Source organism: Ochotona curzoniae, unplaced genomic scaffold (assembly GCF_017591425.1).
Source record: "Ochotona curzoniae isolate NIBS_2020 unplaced genomic scaffold, NIBS_Ocur_1.0 scaffold_2476, whole genome shotgun sequence".
Lineage (NCBI taxonomy): Eukaryota > Metazoa > Chordata > Mammalia > Lagomorpha > Ochotonidae > Ochotona > Ochotona curzoniae.
Genome location: NW_024467095.1, coordinates 17,673,536 through 17,697,297, shown reverse-complemented (window position 1 = coordinate 17,697,297; position 23,762 = coordinate 17,673,536). Strand labels below are relative to the sequence as shown.

Here is a 23,762-nt window from a genome sequence, read left to right as displayed (position 1 = left end):
CTGCCCCCTTTCGGCTCTCTAAGGTTGATCAGCTTAGAACAGGAACAGTTCTTCCACGTGGATCCTGTGGTTTCTATCTAGAGTAAGCCACCACCATCAGAAAACCTGGAGGTCAGAGCTGTGCGGTGACTCTGTTCCTGACTCTCTCCCTGCCCAGTGGCTTTGGCTTAGCACATAACGCTGCTATCAAGTGGCCCTTTCCCAACAGTTCTTTTTCTGATATAAGTGCTCATTTCCTTGTCTTTGCACCTTCAGAGCAGTAATCATTATTTCATACAAAACTTGTGGAATACAGCCAAGCCACCATTCAATGACTTTTAAGTCTACAGCACACTGTATATAGCATGGCGGCCCCCTGAGATTATCAAGAGCTGAAAACACTCCCAATATTTGTGACAGCATAGTCATCAAATGATACAGCACATTACTCAGTAGTGACAGAATAAAAATACAATATATACAATCATGTATGTATGTGTGTGTGTGTGTATATATGTGCTATATTTTTAATTCTTCTACTTACAGAAAAGTATATACTATAAAACAATTTGCCACACTACTTCAGCAGCAGCCTCTCCTTTTGGTTTTTATGACTCCTGATCTCATCATTTCTAGTGTGTGATTTAATCTTGTGTTAGCTTGCTTGCTGTTGTCCCGGGAATTATGACCTACCTGTGTACACACTGTAGTCTATTACACAACTCAGACCAGATGCGTGTTCCGCACACTGCACAATGTTTGCACAATGACAAAACTATCTCGTGGTAAACTTCTGAGAATTTATCCTGAAATATGGCTGTATTTGTAAAAAAAAGCACCTCCAGTAAACTCTCTTCCAAATACAAGAGTGTCCTGTGTTGATATTAACTATACAGTGATAAACTAAAGTCATCTAGACCAAATATACACGTGTGTGTATAAAACTAAAAGTTAAAGAGATAAAGAACTTCTAAGAGAGTGACAGTCTGTGCAATGTCAGTGATGCAAAAGATGTTCAAAGCTTTGCTTGACATGTCTACCCGGAAGAGACAGCAAAGATAAGAGGAAGCCTGGAGAACCACGGAAACCTCAATGTCACAGGCCAAATAAGGGATTAGATTTTTATCCTTAGAGCAATAGAGAATACCTAACACTGTCCTTGCCTCCCAGACCTAGGTGAGGGAACATAATTGCTCCAACAGACCTTAACAAGCCTTCTCACATGCAATCAGGGCCAGGAGACTCTGTCACATGCACCAGGAAGCCACTCAATAAACACTCACTGGATCAGTGAATACATAATTGAACAAAACACAGCTGGAAAGTCCTAGCTGTTGCTGTGTCCAGTATACAATAGTGTTGTTTTCTATGGCCTCCATGAATTCTCCCTTTGCACATTAATTCTTCTGATCATAATGCTATCTGTATTTTGGTGAATCCTCCCTGCAATTAGCACCAAAAGTATTAGAAATAAAGGTTGCAGATGGGCTCCAACTTGGAAAGTAAGACTTGGCAGCCCAGACTTTTATAGCTCAACAACCATTTTATTCTAGAGAATGGATTTAATAAGAAACACCATCAACTCAGAATGACAAAGATTCTTGCCATAATCCTGATGGATCATCCCGTTACCTCACTAATACAAAGTGGCTGAAGAAGAATCATTTTGACTTCATAATGTGAATAAACAGAGACATACTCTGACTTGTTTTAAACCAGGTCTATAAACTCCCACATTCACGTGAAAGGTATAGCATAAAATGCCAGCCAAGTTTTACAGATAGAAACTATTTTGATTTGCATTAGAAACTGATCTTGGAGTCTCATTTCCAAGATAACTTTAAGTGCATTCTTTTTAAATGCAAGTAAGCAAAGTTTACACAGGAGTTTATCTCAACATTGTGACAACTGAATATTAATTCATTAATGTCACAGTCGTGATGTGGTTTTATGTTTGTGCTAACAACCAGATTCCTTTTTACACAAGAATTCAAGTCCTCAGTGAGTTACAAAAGAATCAAAGTTATGGCTTCTGTATCAATGCTAGAGTATTTCGGTGACAAAATGTTTTCTAACTAGCTTGGAAACTTTTCATCCCGGCACAAAATTAATCAGAAAATTAACAAACAGCACTCATGTATTTCTGAAGTTCAAACAAATGTTAATCAACTCTCTTGGTGACACAAAGAATGTCACCAAAGAATGTCACGTTCTTATTTTCTCTAGCCAACTCTCTTATATAACACTTGGAAGTTGACAGAGCATGAATGTCCCGTGAAGCAAATACGTTTTAAATGTGGCTAAAAGACACTCCATTGCAAGGAGAGACTTGTGTCGCTCACCAAAGAGGCCATAGTGAATCCAATGACTTCAATATAGCCATCGTCGTGACGCTGAGGTTCGAAGTCATGGTGATCCCCTGGGTTTCCCCAGGGCATTGTGCCTGCACAATATCTGCAAGGTAAGATCAAAACCAGAATTAAACAGATTCCACAATTCTCGTGATTAGCTTTAGGGATTCATTTATAGTGAGCATCATTGATTCCTTAGCATAAGAACAGTTTTCTTGGTAAATATCTTTCAACAGAAAAGAACACGCAAGAACTTCCTGTGAAAAATGGCTCATAATTATCGAACAAATGCAACTTTTATATATCTCAGCCTGAATTCCCCTACAACATTTTTTTCACTCAGTGATTCACATATAAGTGTTTTCAATGATATATCACAAATTATCTCTTGGAGGCGATGTCCATTGTCAGTGGAAAAAAGGTGATTGGGCTGCACAGACTCTGTCACTTACATACAAAACAAAGAGAAGTACCTGCAGCGGAACATAAAAGAATTAAAGAGAGGATTAAAGAAAGGATAAACGAGAAAAGGGTACGAGACTCAAAGAGACGGGGTACAAAGAAAACAGATCCACAAGGGGGACCAGGTAGAGAAGGAAACGAAAGACAGATAAGGAAGGAGAAGAGAAAAAGTAAAAAATAAACCAACAGTTATTTCATGCCTGTAATTAGAACTAGTATGAAGTCACTTCTCAGATGGAGTTGTAAGGGACCACACTCAGCCACACTGACATGCAACTCTCATAGTGTGTCTGAGCTGTTTGGTAGGCTGACAAAAAAGGGTTATAGACCCACTGGTTCCAAAGCGTTGGCTTGGAAGCTTAGATTCATTTTATGTCACTGATATAATATGCTTTTTTGAGAGTAGTTAATCCGACGTGCTGCTTTCTCCTGAGGAACATAATTGCACCAAAGAGAGTTGACATCCTTGCTGGAAAAAAAAAATGCTTCCCTAACTGATCCTTTTGGTTTTTTTTTTTTTCAAAGCAATCATCTGGTAATGATTTTGAATGAATTCCATGTTCAGATCAGCCTGGATGATTTCCTAACAGCTTTTGGGAAATGAAGAGCAGGGATTTATTCAAGCTTATCATTCTTGGAGGCAAGCATGAAGGAAAAAAAACATGAGTGAGAATTAAAGAAAAATGTCCCATAAAGAGTGGTGTCTCAGTTTGTTAAGGATGGAAAAGTGTAGACCCGTGTGCCCTGGCACACACAAGGCCAACTAACACAGCGCTTATCTTATAAATAAGTCATGTAGAAGAAAAATTAAATTTGGAAATCTCTAATCAGCATTAAGATAAATGATTGACTGTCATAAGATGATTTACACCTGAAATGCTTCTATTAGGAAAAGATACAACCGCAAGTCAAGAGTTCACCTTCAACCAAAAATCTAATATGAATAGAGCTTACCTGGGTATATTTAAAAATACTATACACTGGAACTTCAGTTCCTGAATCTTTGGGGTGAGATCAGTTCCATCACACTGCAACAATCAAAGCAGAACAAACAAGGGATTTGAAGTTGCCACAAGTCTTAGAAGATTACCAAAGGTAGCACAGTTGGTGATAGAAAATACCATGGCCTTTTGCCTCTTGCCTCTAGTCAGGCTAGCACAGAAGCCAGTCACGATGACTGAAAATTCATTCTGATTATAGCTTTATGAGACCCAGAGCTCACAGTTTGATTCTGGCTTGATTCAATATAAAATCAAAGCTGCCATGTGGACCAAAATAAATTTTCCTTCTCTATTAATCAATGGAAATACAGTTGGCCTTAAACTTGAATTATGAGTAGATATTTAGACTTAAATACGGATACTTGAAGATTGATGAACCGTTAAAAGAACAGAAAGAACAAAGCCCAGACTTAATGTAGGAGCATGGTAATTTCCGTCATAGTCACCTGATTCAAACAAGTCATAAATATAATCGTTATGAGTTTCCTTCTAAAAATATTAAACATAATATTTTGAGCACTTTTTAAGGATAAATATCTGTAAGTTTCTAAAAGTTATCTATCATACATTTCAACTATCTCTAACAGTTCATTTTATCTTGAGTACACGATGTGAATTTCTTGTTTTATTTATAATAGTTAATCATGTATCCTATAGATGTGAAATACAGACAGGAGTCCTGGATCAAGAAACATCACCCAAAAACTTCTTATACATCTGAGATAAACTCTTCTACTGGACACGGCCCTGGGTTTGAGGGCCTTGGCTCAGCCTATTCGATCGGTGCTATTCTTAAACGTTATTATCCTCTGATTAATTAAGGAAAGGGCTTTAGAAAACTGCAGTCATAATGATAGATTTTCCAACATCAAACACATAAAATCTGCTTTTATATTTCCTATCCTCATATAATTTCCAATTATCTTCCAGTTCATAAATTATATAAGTAAAGCTTTCCAAACTTACCTGCAAATATATAAAGGTTTCCTTAACAGAGGTTTCAATCTAAGAATCGGGATTTTTCTTGCAATCAAGACTATGATTGAGTATCTATATCTACTCCACAGCTGATCATACTGCAACCCAATTTTATGAACATTCCCAAAAAAATGGTTTCCAAGAAATGTATACTCCTAAGCAAAAAATTTCCAAATAGAGCTTAGCTAGGGATCAAAATTTCAGCATTGATGGTTTGCTATTTTTTATTACTCTAAAACATGAAACAAACACAAAGTGTCCCATTTTAGTTAAAGACTTGAAAATATTCATAGATGACTACGCCACTTAATATAAAGAAGAAAGACATTTTAAATGATCACCGATGCTTTTTTTTTTTCCAGTACTCTGAAACACTAAGCAAACGTCAACTCTCATTTTATGTAAGACGTGAAAATAATGCATAGATGACTATGGCCAACAAAGAAAAAGTAGAGGACATTTTAAATTATTCAGACTGAGTGTTATAAGTAAGTAGAACTTATAGAAAACAGTATTGGATACATCAACAGCATGCAATCAGTGCTGCTGCATTACAGGAAAATACTATAAAATATTAATATAGCCAGAACAGAATTAAATTTTAAATTTTATTTCTGTTCTGGGAAATATATCAGTGATCATGGGAACTCATCAAATTCCATCAAGTCGGGCACCCCACAGAGCTCAGAGGGTTTTTTTTTTCCCCTTGGGCATTAAAACATCCTATTCTCCAGAACAGTTAGCAGTTTTCAACTTTTTCCTTACTGCACACACAAAGAAAAGAAATCTGCAAGTAAAATATATATGTTTAAGTCCATATACTGGCGAGTCAAATGATGCCAAAAAACTGTTCAGTCGTTAGAGCAAACAATGTTGTTTGCAGGTTTTATTTTTTTATGTTTCCTTGGCCTCAAATGTCAATGTATTTTATGTCCACATGAGATTATTAAATAATCCATACCAAAACAAAAAACACAACAAAGACTTCATTTTTTTACAGATGTTATGATCTGTGTGTGTGTGTGTGTGTGTGTGTGTTTTAATTACAGACCTACTCTAGCTGACGCTCTTGCTTTTCATCTCATACTCATAAAACATGGCATCTGAGTGCCATTCCATGTCACAGAAACCTCACTTCCTAAAATGTGTCTCCTCATCTGAGCTACAGATCAGGAAAGCAAACTCCTCAGAAAGGTCCACTGATGTCTCCAAAGACATACAACTCGAAGGACCTCCACAGCAGTTTCTAACGGCTGTTCCGTCTGCCAAGGCAAGACATAATTATCGCATGCGTTAGCTGATAGCAAATCATTCATAGTTGTATGTTGGCTTTTTTGTTTCTCTCCAAGCTTCTTTCACTCTTCTGCTAAGAGGCCCCTGTGTATGAAATTTCACCATGAGGAGGATTGCCCAACATGAAACTGAAACTTGTAGTTAGCAAGGACATAGTTTCAACTTGATGGTCTGACTTCAGTTGTGCACTGTCATTCAACAGGGCCACTGTCCAGAGTCCTTGGGTCTCTTGGCAAGTACTGCTAATGTTCCTCCAATTGCAGAACTTCAGAAAGGATGGCTAATATTTACACTGGGTGAGGTTGAAAGCGGTCAAAGAAACAGGAGAGCCTGGTTTAAGGTTGCTGCTGCATACATGTAATAGTCATGACTTTATGAAAATGAAGATACTCATTGCCTTAAGAAGGCAATATTTTTGCTTTGCCTTCAGAGTCTCCAGCACTGAATGATACTTGATGCTCATTGTTATTACGTGAGAACTGAAACATCTGGAAGTAATGTCAAGGATTGTTAAGGATCAGTGTCTCTTTTCTGACCTGATTTTGAGAGTTATGCTTTAGTGATGTTTATTAATTTTCTTTTATGTTCTCCCATGCTTCTCTATATTCCTATTACTGTAGGATAATATATTTTTCTACTTCCATGTATGTGTGTACACATATACATATACATGTGTACAGATGTATATATGTGTGAAAACACACATACTTCCCACATATTCTTCAGACCATGCTAAATTCAAGCATGGCTACACTCTTGTTACTTCATCTCCATCTACAATTTTTTCTCTTCACAACAAAGTCATACGCATCCCTTCTCTTAAATTGACTACTACATTTTGTGTCTTCCTTAATAACTAATGGCATGCTATTTTACAATGCATTACGCAGGGCAAGATCATCTCTCCCCACATCCTGCTCTTGTCCCTCCAGTATATGTTCAAAACTTGGCTCAGAGAGGCAGAAGGAACCAGCATAAAAAATCCACTCTGTGGGTAGGAACATTCGCCAGATGGGAACGTGATCATCAAAAAATAATGAATTCAATGCATTCTTCTAATATGGAGACTCCTCGGACAGCTTTGAAATAAGACACATTCAGTAAGTACCTATTCATATTACAATCCCCAGGCCAACACCATTTCTTAGGCAAAGGTATTCTTGTATGATCAGAGATCTCAATTCTCCCTTTGTCTTACCACCATATCATTCACACAGCTGGATAACTGTTTCTCAATGATTGTACTTGCCCTTTACCGTGACTCTCTTCAGGAGTGCAATTAATCGATTTAGTTTTATTTCCAATCACTATGACAATGCCAGTCACATAAAGTTTTCGTCAACGTTGGTGGCATGAGGCACACTAGCTCTGAAGTTCTCAAATACAGCAGTTAGTCTAAATATATGTGTCAGTATTGGCGAGATTATTTCACGGCCATTCATGTTCATAATCAAATGAAATGAACCAACACAGTTAATACTTACGACAACTTTAACATGTTTGGATAGATCTCTAGAACTTCTTTGTAGGAAGTCAGAAAAAGCGGCCTACATCAGAAAGAAATAAGGAAAAGTACATTTTAATTACACGGTCAAATCCGGGCTTCCACAATACAGTTACCAGGGATTCCAAATACGCAAGAACATAGAACACATTCTCCTTTTGCCAGCTGAAACACTGAAGGACTGTCAAGCTCAAACTTCGTTCTTTTCAAATGAGAATCTATCAAACAGTGAAGATCAGAAAAGGAAGGTGAGAAGCAGAGAATCCCAACCACCTCTTGGGGGAATGCTTCCGCTTGCCTCTCCTGGTCCTCCCACTCCTCTACCTGGGGCTAACACGATCAAGATGAGACCACAACCACCAGGAGCAGCTTGCTCACTCCCTCTCTGCATAAGGACGGAAACGGAAACCACCTGTTCTTTATTAATACTTTGGATGCTGTGTTTCCTTTATTCACCCCAGGGGTTATCCCTGAGGAGGAGAAGAAGGAAGAGTGACTACTCGAATCTCATACATGCTTCCGTGAAAAGCTTTCCATAGTCTGCCAATTTCTTATCTGAAATAAAAGCTTATGTGCCACGGGGCCCAGCGTGGTGACTTAGCAGTTGTCCTTGCCTTGCACGCACCGGGATCCCATATGGACACGGGTTCTAATCCCAGCAATCCCTGCTTCCCCTCCGGCTCCCTGCTTGTGGCCTGGGAAGGCAGTTGAAGACAGCCCAAAGCCTTGGGACCCTGCACCTGCATGGGAGACCTGGAGGAGGCACCGGGCTCCTGGCTTCGGATCAGCACAGCTCTGGCCACTGGGGCCACTTGGGGAGTGACTCAACAGACCGAAGATCTTTCTCTCTGTCTCTCCTCCTCTCTATATATCTGCTTTTCCAATAAAAATAAGTAAATCTTTTTTTTAAATATAAAAGCTTATGTGCCTCAGTGAAAGTCCATTCTTATCCATGACTTTCCTCCCTGATTCTCCTATTCCCTGCATTAGTGTTAATGCCTGCTTTCCCCATCACTACTTAAATAACACCACCTTTATAAAATACGGAGGCTTGGGATTTTCAAAGGTCAAAACAAAAAACATCCATTTTCTTTCATACCCTTCCACGTCTTCTTGAAGCCAGACACTGAACATTAACCACATATAAACATGCCTGGTGTATGGTACTATTTTTTTTTATTGGAAAAGCGGATATACACAGAGGAGGAGAGACAGAGAGGAAGATCTTCCATCCTAAAGTTCACTCCCCAAGTGACTGCAACAGCCAGTTCTGCACCGATCCGAAGCGAAGAGCCAGGAGCTCTTCCGGGTCTCCCATGTGGGTGCTGGATCCCAAGGCTTTGGGCTGTCCTCCACTGCTTTCCCAGGCCACAAGCAAGGAGCTGGATGGAAAGTGGGGCCGCTGGGATTAGAACTGGTGCCCATACGGGAACCCAGCGCGTGCAAGGTGAGGACTTTAACCACCACACTATTGTGCTGGGCCTGGTACTATTTTTAATGTGGTTAGCATCCTTTTCATTCATGAATTTGTTCTAAATAATAAATAATCAAATGTAGTGAGCTCTGTACTCACCCCTGCATAGAACATTTTATTTCGAAACCGACTGTTGAATTTCTCTGGATTTGCTTCTGTAAAAGAGGAGAGATCATTTGCTATAGAAACTTTATTGAAGGACAGAACTTACAGAAACACTTTCACTTCTGCTTTCTCCTTCCCCATCCTACAGACCCCAACACGTCCCAGCACATTACTATCATCGTTCCATCAGTTCCTAATCCTGTCTTCTTTGGTACAGTGGCCCACGGCCATGGGTACAGGTACTCAGTGCTATAGAAGAATAGTTCCAAACTGACAGCAAAATCCAGACCTACTGATGTAACATGGGCGTGTGCCCCCAGACTCAGCTTTAACAAGATCTTTGGGTGGTTCTCATGTACATTACTGCTTAGGACACTCTGGTTTGCTTACAGGACACAAGGGCAATGGGGATACGGCACACGGATGGTGAGGGAAAGAGGGAGGAAGGCAAGAGTAGTTAGCTGCATTGACCGCTCCAAGACACGATTTCCACAAAATCTAAATGAAGGTTCTACATGTTTTTAAACATGAGAAATTCGGATGCAAATTTAATGAAGAATTTACATTCACTTTTTTTTTTTTGCAAAAATGCTAAATCACCATATGCTCTCTGCTTGTGACGGGCTTTGAAAAACCATTTGCTTTGGAGAACATGCAGACACACACACACACACACACACACACACACACACACACACACACATCCCAGTGAGAAAACTCAGCATACCACTGTATAGACTATAGCAAAGACAGGCTGAAAACTCCTTTAATTTTTGAGTTTGCTCTTGTGTTTCCTATAGGTCAAAGGCCCAAAAAGACAAAACAAGAATGGGTATCAGAGAATTCTGACATGATTGCAAAGGATTGTGGAATCTAAATGAACTCTTCTTTCCCTCAAACATCCTTATTACAGTCTGTATTGAACCTGCTTCTAGTCCATCCCTGAACTTCATTAATTCCTTCCCAGGCCAGATTTTTTCCCAGTCACTGCTCAATAAACTGCTGTGTCACTGATTGAAACTCCCCAGTCTTAACCCTGTTTATGAGAGCCAATTCCTGATGAATGCAATAACAATTTCCCTTCATAAGCCTGAGCAGAACAAAAGCTACGTATAATACTTCAATAAATGATCTGGACAATGATTATCAGAATGTGATATTTCAACATATGGCATAGAACTTGGGTAAATAAAAGCAAAAAAAAATTGTAAAGATAGTGTTTCTGATGATTGGAGAAGTGTTCTTAGAGTAGCGGTCATCAATCTCCATTTTCCGTAGGTCGAAGTTTCCTTACCACTCGTTGTGTTTTACTAAGTGAAGTATTCTAACCCTAAATGCAAAGGCAAGAGGGTGATTTGTAGGGCAGTATACGCAAGATTACAGTGCTGCCAACAGCTGTGCCTCTCTGACCCCACCCCTCTTCGCAGAGCTGACCCTTTTCTAATCTGTATCTTTTAGAGGATAAATGTGGCTGCTTTTGACCTTTTTAAAATCAAATTTGGTTGCTCTCCGTGAATCTCAAGCAGTACAAGAGGAGCAGCGGCTGCTCAAACAAGCTGAGGCACAAAGAGCAATGAATACTGATGTTTCTGAGCTTTCTGATCTAAAGGAAGATGAAAAGAATCCAGAATCGCTGAAGGACCAAGGAAACAAACTGTTTGCAATGGGGAGCTATCCGTCAGCTGTCAATGCATACCGCTTAGCCACACGCCTGAACAGTAAGATCCCAATATTGCATCTGAATCGAGCTGCTTGCCATCTAAAAAAACTAAAAAACAACAAAAAAACTCACACAAGACGATTGAAGACTCTTCTAAGGCACTGGAATTACTGACCCCACCTGTTGCTGACAATCCGAACGCAACAATGAAGGCACATGTGCAACAGGGAAGAGCATTCTGCCAGCCAGAGCTGAGCTGATCTCAAGCCAAGAGCCAGGAACTTCCTCCAGGTCTCCCGCATGGGAGCAGGGTCCCAAGGCTTTGGGCTGTCCTGGACTGCTTTCCCAGGCCACAAGCAGGGAGCTGGATGGGAAATGGGGCTGCCAGGACTAGAACCAGCATCCATACTGGATCCTTGTGCATTCAAGGCGAGGACTTTTGACCCCTACGCTATCACACCAGGCCTGACTTAATTTCTTTTAAATCATCATTTTCTACCCTCCAGACCTCACAATATATACTCTGTATATGAAAAAATGTCTTCCATCCTTCAAAATTATCATTGGATCATAGCATCAATTCAGAAATCTAAAAGTCTCATTTAAATCTCATTAGCTCCCACTTCCCAAATGTTAATTCTATATCAGCTAAATGAATTGGCTGTAGATGAAATTCATATGTAATGATGATGAGCTCTGGGTATAATCCATTCAATGATTAAGTGTATTAGCCACATCCTTTCCAACACGAGAACGTGGCATATGCCATCAGAATGGGATTTCTAAAACCCTGCCTTTGTATCCGACTGATAGTACAGTTTAGTGTTAAGAACCTTCCAAATTTTTATTGCAGTCTAATGCCACTCTCTGGGTCCTGGGAAGATCTTACGCGTACACACTAACTTATTTAACACAACTAACTCATAGTGCATTTCCTCTTTCTTCCAATCTAGTTAAGCTCTTATTTCCCATACTTCTACATCCACCATTCATCATGGACCTAACTGATTCTCCTTTTCTCAGTCTTTCTTATGTCCTTCCTGCGTCTTCACAAAAAACAGAAAATGGCAGATGGTTGAATTCCATGGTTTCTGCAGCATTTTCTGATCCGAAACTCTACGGGAATGAGTACACACAAAATGCATACGCATCCCATACATATGTCATTTCTGAGCTTCTAACCACCGAACGTTAGTATGTATATTCAATGTCTAATAGAATTGCAGAGCGACTCAAAGGTTGCTTCCATCTGACCCTATTTCCTGCATGCCACCTTCTCACAGGAGAGTCCAGTACCTGCACCAATTTCCTCCCCCAAAGGATGTAGTTAAAAATTCAGCGTATTAGCAATTTGTTACTCCGTTGCCACCAATCTCCATCCAAAATCAAATTCCTCAAGCCCAAACCATACACGTGTGTGAAAAGTACTCATGAAACATGTATTAGTTAACTTTCTCAGACGTTTACTATGTGTTAACACATAATTACTATACTATTGAAGCTAGCATTCAAAGATTCCAAATATATGAACACAGGCAGCCTATCAGCCAAAATCTATTAGTCAAATTCCTTATATAATAAAAGCAGAATACGCCTTGAAACAGCACATATAAATGGAATCACAAAATCAAGCCCCAAAAGAGGATGTAGGTCGTATTCCACATACTGAAATACATTTTCACATTTTCAGAATTATTTTACACTCACATCACTGATAGGCGTGCTGCAGCCAACACTAGGTGTTGACAAGCAAAACACATTAGCTCATATCCCGACTGCATTTTCCACTAAATATTAAAAATACACACACACACACACAAATCAATTGAGCATGCATATCCTTATCATTCTCCTCTTTTACTCTATTTCCAACTCCTTGATTGAAATCATAAAAGCTCCAATTTTCCCAAGGCATATTAAATAAGAATTCAGAAATGCAAGCACACCACTGTGTTTATCAAGCTCAATATGCAATTTGAACCTCCTGTAATGTGTGTTAGCCATCAACTCTCATTGGATGCTTACCTAGTCCTAAGACTTCAGTGTTATGTCTATAAAATTCTAACACCAGTGCAGTGTTTCATTGTATGTTCATTGCTTATCTACACTCTTGTTTCCTCTCATCTACCTGGATTCCTGTTTAGATCACACTCTTCCCTTTAACCTGTCCTACTAATTCCTATACGTCCAGACATTTTCCCCCAAATATTTCCACTGCCACAAGTCCAGCTGAGTTCCCGTAGTACTTACTATCTACAAAATCAGATTCACCTCTATTTTTTTCATTTTCAAGCGCTGTTTATCTTACCTCTGTGAGGCCTACCTCTCGAACAAACAACCCACTACTTCAGCAACCCACTACTTAGGCAAAACCTTATTCAGACAGTTGTTGTGCCAAGTACAAGGAATAAAAAATGAAATGAAAGGTGGTCGTTTACCTTCAGGAAATTTAGATTGGGGGTGCAGGGGAAAGAGGTACTAGCCTGAAAATAAATTTAAAGAAATGCCTTCTATATTCCATGAAAGGAACAATCAAAAAATGGTTCAACTTTAGTAATAATTCTGGTTTTTTTAACTTTCTTTTAAATTTTTATTTATTTTTAATTTATTGTCAACTCCTAATTTTCATGATACAGTTCCCTTGGCTCAGGGATTTCCCAACTTCCACCTCCCCAAACACTGTTTTCCCTACATTGTAACAATACTTTAGTTCCTCAACAAAACGATGATTCTTAACACAGAAAGAAGCTCAAGAGAAAGTTTCAGAGATCTACAGTGAGGGCCTTCAGACAATTTGTGCTTCAGCCTCGGTGCCTGGGCAAGAGCTGGGAGCACGTGCTGTGAAGTGCCGGCCATGAAGCTGTTTAGCCACTCATTGTCAGAGGCAGCTCATCAACCAATCTGTCCATGTTTAATCGTATGCACTGCAAAAGACTCACTCTCCTTGGAAAGGTGCTGACCGGCATGCTTCTGTCTGTCCAGTGAACACAGAACATCCTGAGTCAGATTTCAATGTCTTCTTCAGACTCAACTACATTTCTTTGACCTTGCAGCATAAAATTGAATTCTTCTGAATAATTTCAATGAGGCCGTAAAACATAAGCATCCAATTTGAAGCTAACAATGCTGTGTGTTTAATAAACATTTCCAAAATCTCATTCAGAGAGCTGGCAAAGTGAGACCTAACTTTTCCATGGACGGCTCTACTTGTCATTAATACTCTGGACGACGCTAATAATAATTATTATAAGCTGTATATGAACAGACTGGACTGTTTTCAACAGCCTCCCTGAAGCATTGTGATATTGCAATAATGATGAAAGCACTTGGCAATCCTGCAACTGACAGTGAAACATCCGATCCTATTACATCTCTATATCGTGTTCCAAATGATTGGACTTCATGATGCATTAGTGGCAGCAGTAACCACAAAGGCTTTGGCAGCATAAAGAACAATCAGAAACCCCAAATCATGAAATATTTACCTTTCTTTATATACAAAATGAAACCAAAATTTAAGACCATTCTTACTCCTTGCTCTTTTACTAGCCATTTTAAAATCCTTTACCCAGAAATGACATGAACAAACTGGCTCAAACATCACTTCTTAAAGATATACTGCATAGGTAATTAAGTTAGGAACCAGCAACTGGATGAACTATTTTAACATTTGTCATGGAAATTCTTACTCCAGTTAATTGTAAAAAGTTCTCCTTCATGAGACTTGTATTAATATGTTGTCTAGATGTATTAGCATAATTCACAGTCTGAAATACTACAATTTTCTTAACTTATCCCTGAAAGGTTATTTTATCCAAGCCACAAGATTCTCATGAACTCTGAGTCACTGTCCAAGTGCTGTATGGCAAATGATCCGAGTTTAGCTGTAAGACTCAAATTGTGACTGTGGCTTTAGGACAGCTTGATGTCTCCACTGCGACTGTACCGGGTTGGAGGACACCCACAACAAATGTAGCTTCTCCTATCTTTCTTCTACAGCTTAGATTAATGTTTCTTGACAAACCAAGTAAAACTAGTGAGGGGGCACAAATCTGAATTAACATAAAATAATTTTAAAAGAAAAATTGGCCTGAGTAAATAATTATGCTTTTGGTTTTTTTCTCTTAGTGTAAAAAGAGGAAATCAATAGGATAGGGAGACATCATCACTCCTGCTCTCAACATGCCAACAAAATCGGTCTCGTATTTTATGGACATGGACTTGTTTTTCTCATCCTCACCTCATCTTCATGAACTTTACGTTTCTTACTCTGCGCCAATGTCCATTGTCCCTTAGCTTTTTAGCAGCTGATTTTTCTCACAGACACTGTTTATATGTAGAAAAAATGTTTGCAACTCCATTGCATGGTGTATTTAAGCACTTACACTAAGCCTTAGCAAGAAACCATTCGGAGTTTCATGTCTGACACCCTATAATGAATTTGTATAATATGCTTCTACAATCTAAACTGCTACAATCTCATACCTTTTAAACTGAGGGAAAAAAAAATTAGTTTCCCCAACAGAGGTAGGCCTGGCTTTTCTAGCGAGGTGTCTTGCTCTGCTCTCACTCTGAAGAACAGAAATTTCAGCACAGCACAAGGCAGTGTCTCATTAGGATAACTTGCAGATTAATTAGACTAAATATCAGAGTCACTTGAATGAGCTAACCATCAGCTACTTGCTCATTCAGGCCTCTGATCATGCCAGGATGCCTATTTTGGGAAATTCATTTATTAATGCTAATTGTGCTACTTCACAAGCATTGTTAAGAAACTCATGGATCGTATCAAGAAGCCCAGATTCCGAGTCTGCTAAAGGATATGAGAACAAAAAATGAGCCAAGTCTTACACATACCTCCTAAATTAATTCCACTCTCCGTGAAGGGCAACAGGTCAGAAATGCTATTCCCAATGCAGGTACTTCTGAGTACTTAACCTCTGGGTACTTAACCTCTGAGTACCTAACTTCTGAGTATTTAACGTGTACAGTGCGAGTTGAGGGGATGGTGATGTTCCTCCTTTGGAGTATCTGATGTTCTGTTATCAACCAAACCTTCTGTCTGAGATTTCCTGGCCAAGCACATGGGAAAGCAAACCGAGACTCTCCCTTGAAACCAAAATCATGCTTGATCAGATTAGACTCTGACCTTAACGTAGCTCCCTTAAAGGCTCCTGAAACCAGGAAGGCCAAAGTCTATCTTAAGATTACTGAGTTTCTGTAAGGGACGTCACAGATGCGTCACTCATTTGTATTCTTCACTCTGATCTCGTCACTCCATTTGTGATTCTCAGGGCTGAAGGGCATTACCTGGGTCCAACATGACACCTCAATGCATGGCTAGGCTTTCACTTTGCAAGTGCCAGGATCCCATATGGGCACTGACTCGTGTCCCAGCTACTCCACTTCCCATCCAGCTCCCTGCTTGTGGCCTGAGAAAGCAGCAGAGGATGGACCAACACTTGGGGCACTATAGCCGAGTGGGAGACCAGAAGAAAATCCTGGCTCCTAGGTTCCAGTTGGCTTAGCTCTGGCCACTCCTAACATTTGGGGAGTGAACCAAAGGACAGATCTTTTTCTCTGCCTGTCCTTCTCTCCATAAAACTGATCTTTGCAATTAAAATTCATAAATCATTTTTTAAAAAAATAAAGAGCATTCCTCTGCCTTATTACTAGAACCTGTGCTCTTGCAGAACCTGGAGGAAGAAAAGTAAAGTACTTCCTCATTTATAACTTTTATTTCTTAATAGCCTATATTCTGGCGCTATTGTGGTTATGTCTGGGACTTTAAAAAGTTCGTAGAAAATAATAAAACAATAAGCTTATTTCAATTTAAAAAATCTTGAATTCCATACTCATACATAAGTACACTTATAATGGACTAATTAAAGCATGGCTGCAGATACAGGCATGTACAGATTCCTAAATGGTTCTATCAAAAAGGAGAGAGTTTCAGAGACCAGAGAGAGAGCAAGCTTGGGGCTAAAATCAGAAGTGAAATTCTCAATTCTAAATGGCATAAGAAAATAGTGACGGCCTATTTATATACCATTATTTCATTTTATTATCAATAGTTCTTTGTACCTCCAACCTTTTTAAATGTCTATTTTTTTTTTCTTTTTCAAAAGCAGAGCAAGATGAGAGACTGATTCTCCACCTGTTGGTTCACTCCGCAAAGGCCTGTGACCCCCAGGGTCAGGGCAGGCCCAAGCCAGGACCCCAAACTCCACCCAGGCTTCCCACACAGATGACAGGTACCCACGAACTTGAGTCACCTTCTGTTGCCTTCTAAGATGCATTAGCAGGAAGAATGTATGGAATGCAAGTGTCCCAAGGGCAACTTAATATGCTGTGCCGCAACTCCAGCCCTCCCATAACTGTGGCCTTATCTCTATTAGTAATACTGCAGTCACCACTCAGCCTCACTCCCATCTCAGTCTCATCCAGTGGGGATCCCTGGTACCTTCTCACCTGCTCAGGCCACCATCACATTCATTTCTTGCAACCCAATCTATCCACAGCCCTTTTTTGCTCTGAGATGTCTATTGCAACTTTCTTCTTCATTTTTGCTACCACATTTCAGTGAGACGTATGGAATTCTAGTAACTAGTGGCTTGTGAAGCTGTTGTTTGCTCAAAAGGTCTGAAAAATGTTTAGCACTTCTTGTAATTTGCTTATTTCAGAATTTCCAGTCACACTTAAAAATTAACAGTCCCTGGAACAGGCTCTGTCCTTTACTATCTTTGAGATCCTAATCGATAAAGTCCCCAGGTTCCATTTCTAACCAGTTTCCATCTAGTCTAACTCCAGAGTTCCCCATGAAGACTACAGCAAAACAACACTGAAGCACCCAGCAAACATTAAAGTGAACAAAACAAACAGAAGGGAACATGCGAAAACACCTGCTAGTAGCTTTCTCCCTGGGAGATGGCAATGGGACGGTATCCTCACCTCTGGATTCATGGAACTCCAGTGTGACGTGAGCATCAAATCCAAGGCTGAAATAATTATTGAAAACATTCAGGGGAAGCTGCAATGACAAACAAAGGTATCAGTAAAGTTGTATACGGCCAGGTTAAAGGAGAAACCTAATGCCAGAAATCTATCTCTAGGGTAGTCCTGGCGAAGGATCAGTCGTAACTCAAAGGACAGGGCGTTTACGCAGAAAGAACAAGTGACGGTTGAGTCAGTTCAAACCAAGTAATTCTCTCAAGAATTATTAATATTGGGGCTGGCGTTGTGGTGTACCTTGCCAAGCACCCACCTACAATGCGAGAATCCCATGTAGGTACCAGTTCAAGGGTTGGCTGCTCCACTTCTGATCCCAGCTCCCTGGGAAAGCAGCAAGAAATGGCCTAGGTTTGGGGATCCTGTGTCCACAGGGGAGACCTGGAAGAAGTGCTGGGCTCCCAGCTTTGGTCTGGCCTGCCCTGACTGCTGAAGTACTTGAGGAATGACCCAGAGAATGCACGATTTTCTGTCTCTCTCTGCTTCTCTGCCTCTCTCTTAAGTCTGGTTTCAAATAAATTTTTATAAGAAAAGAATTATAAATACTATGTGAAGCCAAGGAGCTATAAATAGAATTATGAGATGTGAGCCATTCTAATGAATATTGTAATATTTATTAAGCAAAGGGCTACACATTTACAGTAGTTCTAAAAGATGATTCACTGAGTGAACTGATAATATAAATTTAATTGTAAGGACAATATCTACCTACTGAATCACAGGATATTCTTTTTTTAAGAATGCATATTCAACATATGAATATTGAAGATTAAACTGAATGTTATTTTGTTTATCCACTGCCTATGTAAAAAAAAAAAACAAAAGTAGTTTCTGACAAAGTTCATATAAGAAATAGGCAGTGGGAATGATTTATCAGACCAAGGGTGGGTGGGAACCTTTGTTCTCCAAAGGGCCGATTAGATTTTTGTATCGTTCACAGCCCATACAAAATTATTAACTTAAAATTAGCCTGCAATAGGCAGGCATTGTGGCATAGAGAGTAAAACTGCCTCCACCAATGTTTGCAGCCCGTTCCTTCTGGCGGCTCCACGTTTGATCCAGCTCCCAGCTAGTGTCCTGGGAAAGCAGCAGAGGATGGTACAAGTGTTAAATTCCCTGACAGACATGTAGGAGAACTAGAAAAAGCTCCTGGCTCCTGGTTTCAGAATGAGCCAAAATCCTAGCTATCATAGCCATCTAGAAGTCAAACATTAGATGGAAAGTCTCTGCCTTTCTGTAACTCAGACTTTCAAAATAAATTTTACAAATATTTTTAAATTCAGTCTGATATAGGCTTATTAAATTTCAAGTCCCACCTGAAATTACTTTGGCAAGGCTAAAACAAACAATTTTGTGGACCAGACACTACCTACATAGGAAAAAAAAACATAGAACTAAATAGATACACTTTGAAATATTATTTTATATTATATAGATGTGTGTAAACATTTTTCAGATTCTCAATTCATTTTTGAAAGCTTGCATCTTTAAAATGACCATAAAGTTTGCAAATACAACGCACGCATACAGGCACACAGCTTCCTTCCCAGAGACTGCTGAGTCCTCGGCTATATTATAATTGCAAATTCAGTGGAAGAGAGAGCACCACGTAGCTTAAAATCACACCTTAAAACTGGAAAAGTGGTGTGACTTGACATCTTCATGTCCATGACAGCGCAATTAGAAAGGAAATGAAAAGTCAACATTTGGCGTGGTACTTAAGGCACTGGCAGGATTCCACATCTCACTTTTGCGAGCCTGGGTTTGACACTCAACTCTTACCACTGGCTCCAGCTTCCTGCTGGGAGACAGGAGCCCGTAGGATGCTAAGATTTCGGGGTTTCTGTCACCCATCAGGCACTTGTGGACAGAGATCCTGGTCCCCAGTCCCTGGCTTCAATTGCCCAGGTGGGATTTAGGGAACAAACTAGTACATGGAATCCATCTCTCTCTCTCTCCTTCCCTACTCCCTTCCTCAACCTCTTTCTCTCAAAACAAACAAACAAAAAAACTAAGGAAAAATATAAGGCTTCTCCCACTTCTTCTTGTGCAACTCAGAGAGGACAGGAAATACTAAAGTAAACAGAGATTTAATGTATGCACACAATTATTAGGTTCATGTCTCAAATTGATCTACACTTTCTCAAGATTTTGAAGCAAGTTTACTGCAGTGTTTCACATACTCCATGACTTTTATTTCCTCTGCACAGATGAAGAACTGTCCCATTTAAAAAAAAAATGAAATGAGAACAAGAGAAGCATATTAATACAGAATGAAAGACATCAGGTTGCTTGGTCCCTAATGGGAGTAAAGAACAAGCCCCCATGGCGAGTCCTGAGTCAGAACTCGTAATGATTCTGAGACCAAATCATTCCTAAGAAATTGATTCAACTAACCAGGAACAGGGAGAGAAACTCAAGACACAGAGCAATGCCAAGATCATGTCTCACTCTTCTGGTTTCAAGTTTGAGAATGTCCAGTCCCCGCACTTAAACAAAATACCAGTCTTTAGTAATGACAGCGGGCTGGCGATCCTGCCAAGAGCACAGATATGTTCCTTTCCCCTACCATTTATGTTCTGTTGGCTGCAATTCTAGCCCATGTCTTAGCATCCACTGATAGCTAAGGAGAACATCTGGTCACCATCTCCGAAATGATATCCCAATTGAGTCTCTTTTTAAGCTGTTCACATTTTCCAGGAAAACTTGCCCCAATTTCTTTTTCACATCTCAAAAATCCATTTTGAAAGCCCTTTAATTATCTGGATTGATGTTCCTTGGCTGCACCATGAAATCTTTCCATTTCTTAAGTTGTTTGGAAGAGAAATAAATATAAGTTTCTATTGCGGGTCTAACCATTCAAACTTTAACAGAAAAAGAGGTTAAATTTTCCATATGGCACTCTTCTTTCTAAATTGGTTGCTTTCCATCCACACCCCAAGATGATTAAAGAACATTATAACATTATGATTCAAATGCAACCAAGAAATCATCATTTCTAGTAGAATCTAAATAATGGCAGGATACAGTTAGGTGAAAAAATATGAAAAAAAAAGAAATAAAGCATGATTTTACCTCTTTTATTCAAATAAGAAATTTGAGCATTCATCTCACTTGGTCAGGATGATGGTACTAATGAATAAATGGACATGGTTGGGTCTAAAACGATACAGACTTCAATCTATTTTAATGTCGAAATACCCATGAAATCTGCACCTCAAAGTCATACTCCAGTAATAAACAGCAGAGAGGTTTAAGTTATGAATGCCTGAACCTTAACCTTGCTTAATTTATTCAGACTTTTTGAGGCCAGGACCTGGTAATCGACATTGTAACAAACAGACCTGGAATTCCATATACAAAAGTTTGAAAGCGCTATTGGAGAAGAAAGGCAATGCTAACTTAGGGGAAGAAGCTACTCAGCAAATCTGCCTGACATTGCAACCAGAATGTAGAACCAAATGTTCGACCGAAGTTCCTACGCAGTGGCACATTTACAACTCTGTCCTTTGGTTTGTTTTGGGTTGGAATTAAAGTTTAGTCACTAAAAGAAAACACTAAGTCAAAACATTTGTATATCTTCATGTCCCAAAACAGTGATGAAACAGACTGACTTACCACATCCTAAATACAAGGGAAATTTGATGATGAGATCAGACACCCTAACTGGATCTTCTTCTACTGAAGAAATCATGTGCAGAAATGCTTCAAAACGTAAAGTTTGCATCTTCTCAAAGGCTGCTTGCGATTAACTATGAAGATTAAAACCTGGAGAGATACCCTTTGGATGCAGAGGCTGAGAGTTTCCTGAGCTCGGTAAGCATGGAAGGAGATCCAGATCTCAACAGTCCATGGGACAGCGACAGTGAGTGCCACCACTGTACTGCCAGCCTCAAGCTTGACACTATGCTGCCATCTCAGAAGCAGGAGTTGGCATGTGAGTCCCCAGCCAGCAATGGTACCCCTGTGGCACAGGAAGATGTCCCAGGGGTCCTTTCTGCTGAAGAGAAGGTTTACTGACCTTACATACACCATCTTCAAGGTCTTCCGGAGGCAGGTCTGGGTTTCTTTCCACATGGAGGTTCCAGCGATCTAATTGTACAATTGTCCCATCCTCTACCTGGCACAGGATCTTAGAAACAGGTTCATCAGTGTATCCCTGAGAACACAATCAGAGAACATACCCATTGCCATCTGAGCAGTGGAGTCAATACTATTTTTGACCAAAAAACAAACAGACAAAAAACAGTGCTGCTATTATCATTCTGCTTACTTTGTACTAAGTAAGGCCGGGAGAGTGAACTGTTTCCTCAAGGTGCTTAGAATGTAAAAATACTCACAGATAAGGTACAAAGATGCACTAGGTCTGGAAGGTTTGGGCTAACGAATGTTTACTGGCACAAAAAATTAACAGTCATTCGTACATACAGAAGGTCATGAGAGATGTCTACTTTTATTAGGTTACAACAGGATTCTTAATAGAGGAATTGGGAAATACACAATCAATCTTGTATACAAATGGGAGACAGTATCAACGTAGGATGTGATTGACAACTTTGGTTAACATTCAATCTGCCCCCCTTGCCTGGATTTCATCAAGGGACAGCACCCTTCCGTGACATGAGTGACGTTTTACTGGGGCAATTCCTGTGAGAGAACTACGTGTTCCTGAAGATTCATTACTGACATCACAATTATCAAGGACAGTCATGTCATCGACGCGGCTGTGATATGTTAACACTTCTGAAACCTTCCAAGTTTCATGAAAAACACACTGCCTGGCATTAGCATCGTGATTGGGAAGTATAAGCATCCCATATTGGAGTGCCAGCTAAAATCCTGGCTGTTCTGTTTCCCATCTAGAATCCTGCTAATGTGGCTAGAGAGGCCCTGGATGAGTGGCCAGAGTGCTACTCACATAGGAGACCCAGAGGAATAGTTACCACCTGACCCAGTGACAGCAACTGTGGATATTTGGGGAGTGAACCAGCGGATGCGGGATCTTATTTAACTATTTCTCATCTATCTTTATCATCTATGTATCTCCTTCATAAAATAAATAATCTTTAAATGCATGTTTACGTATCTAATCATATACTGCCAATTAAATTATGCAGTTGCGAAAGGATGACACAACCCAAAGGCTAGATGAACATCTGCTACACATCTGCAAATAATTTTTCTGAGAAAAAAGCATCCCAGTTGATTGTCACAGAGGAGCAAATAAAAAGTTAGTGGGTTGTATCCATGTGTTTGTTAGTAAATTTTGTCTCCGTTAACATCTTAGCATTATTAAATAAATAGGTAAACAAATAATAAGTTAATAAAATGCTGGTTAATGACAGGATAACTACTCCTCCTATGCTTACCGGGGTTGACTGCATAGTGGGAATGACAGCTGGATTATTGTTACCAAAGCCATCAGGAAAACCCAACGGAGGGGCCAGCGTTGTGGCACAGCATCTTTAGCCACCACCAGCAACGCCAACATGCTATATAACAACTGAAGTCCCAGCTGCCTTACTTCTAATCCAGTTCTCTATCGTCACAGCTAGCAAAGCAGTAGGAAAACAGTTAAAGTGCTTGGCCCTCTGTGTTCATACGGGAGACTGGATAGAGTTTCAGGCTGTGGCCTGGACCAGCCCTGGTAATTACGCATTGTGGCCACTTGAGCAGCAAACCGTAAGATGGGAGATTTCCCTCTCTCTCTCATTTCATCTCTCTGACTCCCTTTCCTTCTGTATCTCTACCTTTCCGGTAAATAAAATAAATATTTTTTTTAAATGTTCAAAAAAAATTGCAACCCTTCAAAATTCAGGACTGTAAATAAAACCTGATTTGCTCTTCTGGCCAGAGTTGACTGTCCAAATTCATTCAAGCCCATATGATAATTATACATGAATCATACAGTAATTACCCAACTTCTTTGTTTTGCTGGAACCGTCCA

At 39.8% G+C, this 23,762-nt stretch overlaps 1 protein-coding gene across 2 annotated transcripts in view; it reads right to left on the bottom strand.

The window, feature by feature from the left end:
• The window catches only part of DGKI (diacylglycerol kinase iota), a 368,375-nt gene that overhangs the window by 119,459 nt on the left and 225,154 nt on the right, over nucleotides 1-23,762 (bottom strand). For both annotated transcript variants that reach the window (XM_041002016.1, XM_041002017.1), the window contains exons 14-19: nucleotides 21,837-21,974; nucleotides 17,759-17,837; nucleotides 9,142-9,197; nucleotides 7,549-7,611; nucleotides 3,747-3,820; nucleotides 2,322-2,433 (exon numbers count right to left, since the gene is read on the bottom strand). In XM_041002016.1, coding sequence (XP_040857950.1) covers nucleotides 2,322-2,433; nucleotides 3,747-3,820; nucleotides 7,549-7,611; nucleotides 9,142-9,197; nucleotides 17,759-17,837; nucleotides 21,837-21,974 — 522 coding nt within the window. The remainder of the gene's footprint in view (nucleotides 1-2,321; nucleotides 2,434-3,746; nucleotides 3,821-7,548; nucleotides 7,612-9,141; nucleotides 9,198-17,758; nucleotides 17,838-21,836; nucleotides 21,975-23,762) is intronic.